The following is a 10,994-nucleotide window of genomic DNA, read 5'->3' on the forward strand; positions in this document are numbered from 1 at the left end:
TCAAGCACGGAGGACGCCAGCCCCAAGGCTGCCGAGCTGGCCGGGGTCCACTGGGGACACGGGAGTTAACTCAGTGGAAAAGAGTGGAAATGACAGATTCAAATGGAAGCTACAACCAAAAGAAATATCGAATGTATTTTTCCCCAATGCTCAGCTCATTTGTTAAAAGAGTATTTTCCAAGCCATTATCTTTTTAAGCAGGAAAACATGGGGCCGTGTGATCAGGTCGGAGGACACCGGGTGCGAACCAGGCAGCAGAGCCTGGCTTTCGGCGTCAGTGGGGGTCCTTTCTAACCGGCGGGGGCAGGTGGCCTCCGGCGGTGACCGGCACACACAGGCCTCAGACCAGAGCACACCCCCTGGGGTCTGCGGTCAACCAGGACCCAGGGCCAAGAAGCAACTCCTTGAAGCCGGCCCGGAGCGGGGAGCGGGGTGGCGGGGGCCACTCCCACCGGTTTCTCCGTCTATACGAGCTGTCCCCAAGCAGGTCCCATAGGGTGAAAACTGGCCCTCAGAGCTCTCTGGCACCCCGGCATCAGGGCTCTGCAATGGGCCTGGCAGTCCTCGCCAGCAGGTGCAGACGTCAGTCATACAAAGTCTTCACGGCCTTCTCCAGGTTGGTGTAGAACCCGGCCATGCTGCGGGGGAAGAAGGAGTCCACCACGCTCTGCGGGAGGTAGCCGCTGAGGTCGGTCTGGAAGAACGTGACCAGGTGGGTCTTGCTGGGCTCCCTAGGGAAACGGGCAGAGCCGCGTCATGCGTCTGGAGCGGGGCATGGGGGCTGTGCCCCAAGGCCATGGAGGAGCACCCACCCTGACAGACAAGGCTGGGACACTGAGATTCGTCATCGGGAACCCCACCCAGCACGGCACCTCCCCGTCACGGAGCCCGAGGGCCTGCACCTTCGAAACCGCGGCCTCCTCCCAGGCACACAGACAAGGCAACAGAGGCCTGGGGTGGGATACGGTGGGCAGGTGAGCAGCACAACTCAGCACGGGCTGTTCTGGGCTGTGGCTTTTCTACTCACGGAAGGGAGGCGAACCCTGTGTGGGACATGGGGTGGGGACAGCCCCCACTCAGCTGCTCCGGGCTGGCGGACAGAGGTCAAAGAGCTCAGAAGGGAGGACCTGGCCCTCCGGCCCTGCACTGCCAGCCTCTGACGCCTCTGACCCGGGAGAGGTCCCCTGACCTCCCTGAGCTCGTTCTGTCATCTGCTAAATGGGACCATGACATTTGCCCAGCCTGCCTTACGGGGCTGGAGGGGGGCCCTACACTGGAAACAGTAAGAACAAGGCCTCCCACCGTGCCTTCCCCTGGTGCTTGGGCGTACTGTGTCACGAGGTGCCCGGAACAGGGCTCCCTACGGGCTGGTTTATTACCGTAAAGTGTAATTAACGCACCCATTGCCCAGAAGGTCCACAGTTAAGCCACGCGTAGGTCTGGGCACATCATTCAATCCCGATGATCCTTACCCTGGCAGAGGCTCACAGAAGCAGCCACAAGGGTGGTTAAACCCTCTCACGTAACCCGGCTTCGGGGGACACAACGGGTGCTCCACGTTGATAGCTAGAAGACAGCCAAACGGGGAGTGAGCTACGACCTCAGCCCTCGTGCATGCAGACCACACCACCTGGAGCCTGAGGAGTCAGCACGGGGGCCCTGGGACCTGCCCCCGAGCCCCCCTCCCGCCATCCCTTACACACACACACACACACACACACACACACACGCACATACGCGCACATACAGACCCACACATGCACACACCCATGTTCATGGCTTCCCAAACCTGCCAGCATCTCAGAGACAAGAACATTCCACAGGGTAAGGCCAGGGGGCAGGAGGGAGGCACCCAACTCCATCTATCCTCACATGGAGGATCCGGATGAATGGCCAGGGCTGTGGCTTTCAGGAGGCAGTGGGACATGTGCAGGGGCGGGAGAGAGGGGACAGGGCCACAACCCCGTGCAGCGACAGTGTAGACCATGAGCCTCAGTGGGAAAGACGAGGGATGCTGGCCGCGTCTGTGACGTCAACATACAATGACTGGCCTGGGCGCTCCCTTGCCGTGGCCCCCCACGACACGTGATCCCCCTGCACCTGCCGAGGCCAGGTGCACATGGAACAGGAGACCCAGGGCGACCCCCTGCCAGATGCCGAGGCCAGGTGCACGCGGAACAGGGGACCCAGGGCGACCCCCCTGCCAGCTGCCGAGGCCAGGTGCACGCGGAACAGGGGACCCAGGGCGACCCCCCTGCCAGCTGCGAGGCCAGGTGCACGCGGAACAGGGGACCCAGGGCGACCCCCCTGCCAGCTGCCGAGGCCAGGTGCACACGGAACAGGGGACCCAGGGCGACCCCCCTGCCAGCTGTGAGGCCAGGTGCACGCGGAACAGGGGACCCAGGGTGACTCCCCTTCCAGATGCTGAGGCCAGGTGCACGCGGAACAGGGGACCCAGGGCGACCCCCCCCACCAGATGCTGAGGCCAGGTGCACGCGGAACAGGGGACCCAGGGTGACCCCCTGCTAGCTGCGAGGCCAGGTGCACGCGGAACAGGGGACCCAGGGCGATCCCCCGCCAGCTGCGGAGGCCAGGTGCACGCGGAACGGGGGACCCAGGGCAACCCCCCTGCCAGATGCTGAGGCCAGGTGCACACGGAACAGGGGACCCAGGGTGTGAGGCCCCCGGCGGCAGCCTGGCTGTCACTCACCATTGGAACTGAGGGTCCCGTCCTCATACTTCTTGATGAGCACCAAGTCCACGAAGTCTCTGGGGGAGATGAGCTTCATGGCAGCCGAGGGGCTGCTGGTTCTGCTCACGCACAGCGTCTGTCAAAGCACAGAGGGTCCCGCTTACGGCCACAGGTCTCCCTGCCCTGCCCACACCTGGTGTCTGGGAAGCGGGGAGTCTGGGGAGTCCGGCCTTCAGAGCAAGGGCCTCCTTCAGTGCTATGCCCAGACCTTCTGGTCCCCCCGGGGCCGGCCCCGGAGGGAGCCCCCCTTGATCCTCACCCCAATCTCAGAATACGCTACCAGGCCACCCTCCCACTGTGAAAGCAAGGATGCCTCACATCCAACCAGGATTTTCCCCACCCTTCCCCTCCTCCAGCAGGGCCTCCGCCCTCTCCGGGTCACAGCGGAGAAGAGCAGGTCAGCTGTAGGATGGGACGGACCTCTCCGGGGCGTGGTGCAGGCAAGAAGGGACTGCCTTTAAGGGACTGGGTTTTAAGACTGGGGCACGGAGTGTCTTGGCAGAGACGCCTGTGCCCTGAGGGTCTGAGTCTTCAGGAGGGCACTGGGAATCCATTTCCAGACGGATGAGGCCTCCCTGTGTTCCTCCTCAAAACACCTGCCTTAGAACACGGTCACCTCCACACAGCCTCTCCCTTTCCCCTGGGGACAAATGCACAGCACACCCTACCCATCCAGAATCCTCCTAGCAGGCACGGTTGCGGCGGCCACGTCCCCCAGGGCACCAAAGGGACAGATCGGGATGCTGGTTCCACCAGTTGAGCACCGCCACAGTTAGGAGCCCATGTCCTTCCTCCTTCTTATTCTTTTTAAAGGCCAAAGCTTGCTGTTAGAAACAAGGCCGTTTTGACACTTCTGAATTCTCCTATTTTACAGCAGGAAGGGCAGGAGTGATATCTATCTATCTATCATCTAGGTATATTTTTGTTAGTAACCGCTGGCTTCTTGTCCTGATTCCTGCTGCAGGATCCATATCCCTCCTGAAGGAGCACGGACAGTATCGGGAAGAAACACCCAAGGCGGCATCGTGAGATAAATCCCAAAACTCGCGCACAGATCTGTGTCTCATCCGTCCTGCTGTGCACCCGCCGTCTCTCTCTCCGACGTAGAATTCCAGTGTTCGGGAGTGCTCAAATCAGGCTGATGAACACCAGTCTGCGAGGAGGGTTCCTTCTCCGTACTGTCGTCGTGATGGCAAGGAGCCACAGGTCGGCTGTGCCTCCCCTTCTCCAAAACCTGAGCTCATGGGCAGCCTGGGTCTTCCTCTTTCCACAATCCCTGTCCACTGCAGGCTCCGTCTTTCTGTCTTCCTCCTCCTTTTCTTTTCTTTGAAGATTTCATCTCTAAGTCATCTCTGCATCCAACAGTGGAAGGCTCGAACTTAGGGAGCCGACTGGGACCAGCCAGGCGCCCCTCTCTTCCCAGCAGGAAGTCCTATCTTCCCAGGGGCCTGTGAATTCTCGTGAGAAAAGGCCCCCCCGCTCCTCCCTTCGAGAGGTGTAAGCACGTATACAAGTGCTTCATCCACATCTGTGATACAACCGAACTGTCTTAATAACTTACTGTCGTGTCTCAATCCAGATTCTTCCTAACGCACAGTCGTAGGTCCCAGGAGATGTATTATGTACATATAATTAATAGCCATATTAATGAAGGATGATGTCTTTGAAGAATAAATATATTAGGGTGAAATTCCGTAGCCCACAAGCAATGGAGAAACGAGTTCAAGAAAAAAACATAAAACTTTTGTCTCAGGAAAACGTGTTCATGTGTGATGAGAAAAACAAAGGCAAAAGAAAGTAGACAAAATTAAATTTCCTTGCAGCTTGAAGACGCATGACAAATACTTGAGTCGGGAAAGATACCCCTGCAGGAACTCAGGACTGCCTTGCTAGAGGCAAAAAGCAACCTGGCTTGACCACAGCTAGGCCTCCAGGATCCTGGAAGTCTTCTTTAGCGTGTGAAAACCCTTCTGGAAACTTCCTTCATCTCTACCTGCCCCAAGTTAAAACCGTATAATCAGCGGTTCTTCTCACTGCCAGGGCAGACCTCTCTGCCCACGGGTCCTGTCCTTGTGCTTTAATAAAAGTGCCTTCCTGCACCTAACATGTCTCAAGAATTCTTCCTACGCCGTTCGCTCCTGGCCCACATCGCATCAATGTACTTTTAAAATAAACGATAGTAAATAAAACTTCATGTCACGCAGATGCATCGGAAAGAACGACGTCACTGTTTGGCCTAAAACTGTCTGATGTATCCCATGTAAAAATGCCATGCTTCTAGGGCCGCCTGGGTGGCTCAGTGGGAAAAGCGTCTGCCTTCAGCTCAGGTCGTGATCTCAGGGTCCTGGGATCCAGCCCCGCACTGGGCTCCCTGCTCCGCGGGAAGGCTGCTTCTCCCTCTCCCTCTCCCTCTCGCCCTGTTTGTGCTCCCTCTCTCGTTCGTCTGTCAAATAAATAAATAAAATCTTAAAAAAATATGCCCTGCTTTACCATTTATGATGAAAATTTTAGACATTAACGAAATGTTAGGCATCAAGTGGACATATGGGGATGATGTAGAATTTCTCGGGACTCTGCTGGAGGCGTGCATGCAAAACATTGAAAAACTTGCAGGACAAGATTGACAGGGTCAGGCAGGGCAGGGGGAGGGAGGAGGGAGTGGGGGCTGCTTTGGGCCCACACTGGCTCAGCCATTGGCCAAGGACTGAGGGTCCCTGTGGGCCCCAGGCAGGGAAGCAGGCCTGCCTTTCCAGGAAGAACCAGGGTGTCAGAGAGAGACCCCGTAGCACTGATGAGGAGCAGAAGGCTAGCAGAGGACAAAGCCCAGCGGACAACCCGCAACCTCCCCCACGCCCCTCCTGGCTGGGTGTGGGCAACATTCCTCAGGGAAACTTGCCACTATTTCTAAGAGGCCAAAACAACCTTAGCTTGGTCAGAGCCAAGCCTCCAGGATCCCAGCCTGTGAAAGCCCTTTTGGACGCCTCCCTTTTTCCCTACCTCCCCCAAGTCTAAACAGCCCACAGAAATGCAGCCCCTGTGACCTTCAAGAAAACTCCATAACCGGTCATTCTGTCACATCTGTGTTCTGTTGTAAAGGCCACTAGCCCCTGGTTTCCCAACTCGAAGCGTAGGTGTGTCTATTTATTTACTGGCTTCCTAACTTTTTTTACTCTCTCTGGTGGCTCCTATTTGCTGTTCACAATATTTTTATCCAAATGTACTCACTTTCATAAACTTGCATAAATTTATTTTAAAAGGAAACTACTTATCTGTAAAATAATACACATAAAGGATTGTTGCTTCTAATTCTGATTCTGAGGCTGAGGCCACCCAGTTTTGTTATAAAGATTAGCAAGTGTTACATGGGACCTAACTGGAACTTTCCCCTCAAGCTCTGCAAGGAATTAGAAAAGAACTGAATCCTGGTGACATCACCATGCAGGATTCAAGGTCAGTGTTTGCCTAACAACCCTGTATCTCAGGGGTGTGTGCCCCACCCTTCAGGAAACACCCATATAAACTCTAGACCATGAACTCCAATGTGAATTCTGGGCCAGGCCAGGAGCACCTGGGTCGTCCAGATGGACCAGCACAGAACTGTGGCCCGAGGTTTCACAACGCCATCTGTGTAAACAGACTAGAGGGTATCATGTCTACACACCTCAGAACTGTCCGACGGGCAACTTTCCCCAGGGCAACTTTATTATTAGTTCTGGCTACAGCTTCCCACCCCCCTTCCTAACTTCTGTCACCGAAACGAGCTGGGTTCCTCCCACTGCAAGTTCCTAACGCTTACTGTTCTTCAGACAGAAGCATCCAGAACTGCGCTAATCCAATAACCACTAACTCCCGTGTCTGTTTAAATTTACCCCGAGTCATGAAAAGTAAATAAAACGAACAACTCGTTTCCTCCAATGAGACACCTTTCAAGTGCTCTGTGGCCCCACGGGGCCCTGGGGCTATTGTAGTGGGCAGGGTTGACAGAACATTTCCATTATTCTAGAAACTTCTTCCCGGGCGAAGAAACTGTAATCCAGGGAGGCTACCTGGTGAGGAGGCAGGTCCTGACTCTGACTGCGGCTCTGGACTCATCATCACAGCCCCATCGAGAGGCACCATTTCAAACCCGAACTGACGAGTCCAGGCTTTAGTGACCTCAGAGCACGTTCACGCCGCCGGCCTTGACCAGTGCTGTTGATCTTGCCATTTCTCTGACTGCTTAGGGAGTCTCCCCCCATCTGGTCACACGGTGTCCCACCTGCGCCCGGGCCAAGGTTGGGCCTGAGCACGGCAGGCAACGGGCAGCCCGTGTCTGCCAAGGGACCGGGGCCATGAGGGGTGCCGCCCTTGCCAAAAGGTGTCCCCAACCCCCTAGGGTGACCACGCTTGGAAAGACTTACATCAGTGAGGCTTTCGATAATTTCAAAGCTGCTCACGTTCTCATCCCACTTGGCTCGAAGGGTCCCAGGAAGCGGCTTGATGCAGTCCCACACTTTCTCCAGGGGCGCGTTCACGATGCCTTCTCCCCGGTACCTGGAGCACGAGACAGAACGTGAGCCCGGGCATCCACCCAAGCTTCTGATCCCGGGATCATAGGCAAGGACTAGACGTCACACCCGTCCCTGCTCTTTGAAGACAGCTTTGCGGTCACCGGCTGCAAGTGAACCAGCCTCCCTCCCCTCACACCTGCCAAAGCAGACCCGTAAGCTTTCACAAGATACAGCCTGCTGGAAACGATTCACATAAAAACAGAGACTTTTCTGGAAGATAACCGGCAAGTGGATTCCAGGGTGCTGGGGCAGATCGGCATGATTTTAGGAAGCAAACCCACAGAGACATCAAGAAGGGAGTGGCCCTTCTCACAAACTTGGGCGAGGCAGGCACTTACAGGTTCCCTGAAAACTCCACAGATGGCCTCCAGGAAACTGAAACTCCATTCTGTCAAAAGGCACAGAATCGTAGAATTTAGAGCTAGGAAGGCTCTGGGAGGTCACCTGACCCAGTCCCCTGTGCTACAGAAAAGGAGTCTGCAGCCTCAACAGATGGGCTGCCCCACGCTGACCCGCTCCTGTGTGGCAGGGTAGGGGCTGGTCTTGGACTGAGCGTTCCCTCTGTAGAACGTGATGGAGCAGGGGATCTGAACCGGCTGATTCCAAGAGCTTGGGGTGATTTTCAAACCTCCTAAAAGTCACCATGCCATTTGTCTCCTCAAGCAATTTCCATCTATTTGTTGAAAATCAGAAGCCTCGCATAAGCGAAACTATGCCCATGCCACCCTCCTGGGGACGGGGAGAGGCTCCCGCCAAGAAGAGGGCGGGCTCTGGAGCCTGACCACCCTCTGCTGGCCAAGTGACCTTGGGCAAGTCACGCACTGAAAGGGACAGATCCGTATCTCCCGGGGGTCATGGTGCAAAGAGGCCCAGGGTTTTTTAAGGAATCGACCCTCAGTGGAATCTACCCCTGGCCCTATCCAGCTCCAGGGTACTGGAGAGCAGAAAGGGGCAGGAAGAGGAGGAGCCTGGGGTCTTCGGAGACCCCAGCCCCAGGGAGCATGGACCCCCTCCCGCCCAGCTCCGGACTCACGGCTTCCCGGCAAATCTTCCATCCTGACTCGTCCCGCCGGTACTGCAGCACCTTCTCCGCCACCGCCTCGCTCATCTGCGCGGCCAGGGCCGGGTCCATCGCGCCAAGCGGTCCCCACTGTGGCTGAGGTCGGCTCTGGGTCTGGGTCCCGGAGGCCGCGGCACACGGCCCCGGGGGCGGAGCCTCAGCTCCGGCCCCGCCCCGCGCCTCGGATTGGCCCGGGCGAGCAACGGGCCCCGCCCCGCCCCGAGATTGGCAGGGCGGGAGACGGCCGCGCCGGGCGGGGCGGTCCTGAGCGGGCGGTGCAGACCTGCGGGGTCCGCCTCCGGCCTGGGAGGGGCCCCGCGCGGCGGAGCGGGGGTGTGTCCCGGTGGCAGAGGCAGCCGGCCGCGGGGACTTCCGCTCTGGAGCGTCCAGAGGCCTGTGGCCGGGCGGGGCGACCGTGCAGTTGACCTCGGGAATGACCTGGGGGGCGCAGGGGGTGGCGCGGGGAGTGGGGGAGGCCGTGGGGCCTGCAGCGCGGGCGGCGGCGGCGGCGGGCCGGGCAGCGGAGGGCTCCTGGGGCAGTGCCCACCGGGTGGGATCCGGAGGTCTGTGCCGCTGATCTGGGGGCTGCGGCCGCGGGCAGCTCCGGGGCCGGTCCTGCGGCCTGAGCCCCTGGTGGCCCGGCGGAGTGGACACGTGGCGCGTTCAGTAGTGGCATGTTGTTGCTGTTTTAATTTTTACTCACGTTCCGGTTAGTTAACTTCCCAGTGCAAGACAGGTTTCAGGAGTAGAATTCGCGGCTCGTCGCTTACACAGGACATCAGTGCCCGCGCCCCATCTAGCCCCGCCCCTGCCCACCTCCCGCCATCAACCCTCGGTTTGTTCTCTTTGGTTTGTGGCCAGGAGGGCCTGAAAGACCTCAGTGGGGGTGTCCAGGAGGCTGAGATGCCCAGGCATCTGGGGGCGAGCTGGGCTCTGGCTAGGAAGTACAGGCTTCTCTGGGAGCAGGTGTCCCCAGTCTTGGGGAGCTAGTGGGGGCCCATCCCCTGCGCGTGAATGGCTAGGGCAGTCTCGATTTCCTCCTCTTCTATAACCAACTAAATAAATTTGAAAAGGTCCTCACTGAGGTCTATTTCTGTTTCTGTTGGCTTATCATTTCATTTAAAGGTTTGAAAAATGGCGTAAACAAAAGAACTGCTTGGAAACCCTTTTTGGAGGATGTGACAGGCTCCTGGGTTGTAAAGAAGTCGTGCGTGGGGAACTAGGGGGTCCCAGACTCTGGACCCAGCTTCCCCCAGTAGTGACTGTGTGGTTTTGGGCAAGTCACTTAACCTGGAGCCTCAGTTTCCTCCAAAGGGAAAAGGGACAGTAATACATGTCTCTGTATGCCATTGTGATGGGCAAGCGAAGAGACATGTGGGTGTTCCTAGGAGCCATAAAAAAAAAGGACCAATAACGTAACCACATTAAAAAAAAAAAAAATTAGCATGGGACACCTGGGTGGCTCAGTCGGTGAAGTGTTTGCCTTTGGCTCAGGTCATGATCCCAGGATCCTGGGATTGAGCCCCACATCAGGCTCCCTGCTCGGTGGGCAGCCTTCTTCTCCCTCTGTCTAACACTCACCCCCCGCTTGTGCCCTCTCTGACAAATAAATAAATAAAATCTTAAAAAAAAAATTAAGCACATCGAAAATGCCACAAAAACTAGGTAATAGTCTAAAGGCAAAATTGGGCCATACTTTGACTGAAAGTGGGTTTTTTTTTTCATGTGTAAAGTGCTGTTATAAATTATTAGGAAATTTTCAAACAACCCAACAGACAAAACAAATGCATCAGAAATGAACAGATACTAGGCAGAAAACTAAATTAATGGGGCTAATGGAGACATGAAAAGAGGCAGAACCCTTTCGTAGCTAGGGAATTTGTAATTAAAACGAGGGAGCACATTTATAACTATCTGATGCGTAGATAGCAAGAGATTTGTTAATTCCCTGTGTTGGCAAGTGTATACAGAGAGAAACAAATTTTTTTATACACTGTGACCAGGAGTGTAAGTCTGTGTAACCTTATAGGAAGAAAACAACCTATCTTAAAATCTCCATTTACTTGTGTTTTGACCCAAAGCCTCCTGCGCCAAGATGCATAGGATGGATCTTGCAACAGGGAAGGATTTATTTCTCAATGGAGTAAAGAAAACAACAGGATATTCACTTGATAGGATACTATGTAGCCATCGTGAGACAGATGAAAGGAACGTGGAGCTGGAATAGAAAATGTTCTCTAGAGCCCGTCCAGGAGCAGGACTTGATACGCATAGACTGTTCTAACCAAGAACAATTTATTCTCCACAAAGGAAATAAATGGTATTTAAAACAACTTTAAAAATAGCTCAATATTATTTAAATTCTTATCTCCCCCCCGTAAAATGTTTTATATGTGTATTGACAGGGAACAGTATCATATATATATATAATGTTGACAAATATATATGATATTGATAAATAAATATATGATATTGATAAATATATGTGATATTGATAAATATATATATATATGATATATATATTTTTCCAAATGTGCAAATTGAAGGCCAGGAGTGTTGTAGGTAAGTCAGCGCTCAGCTGAGATGGCCCGGGTCCAGATTCCAGCATCCCCACTTACTAGCTGTGACCCTG

The 10,994-nt window shown here is 55.3% G+C and overlaps 1 protein-coding gene across 1 annotated transcript; it reads right to left on the minus strand.

The window, feature by feature from the left end:
* Nucleotides 1-105: 105 nt before the first annotated feature.
* Nucleotides 106-8,488, minus strand: STARD5 (StAR related lipid transfer domain containing 5). Its single transcript, XM_046008033.1, has 6 exons — nt 8,336-8,488; nt 7,641-7,690; nt 7,153-7,285; nt 2,711-2,828; nt 1,473-1,566; nt 106-731 (listed from the first exon to the last, which is right to left on the minus strand). The coding sequence occupies exons 1-6, from the start codon at nt 8,432-8,434 to the stop codon at nt 584-586; spliced, it is 642 nt and encodes a 213-aa protein (XP_045863989.1). The 5' UTR covers nt 8,435-8,488; the 3' UTR covers nt 106-583.
* Nucleotides 8,489-10,994: the final 2,506 nt, after the last annotated feature.

Source organism: Meles meles, chromosome 6, assembly GCF_922984935.1.
Source record: "Meles meles chromosome 6, mMelMel3.1 paternal haplotype, whole genome shotgun sequence".
Lineage (NCBI taxonomy): Eukaryota > Metazoa > Chordata > Mammalia > Carnivora > Mustelidae > Meles > Meles meles.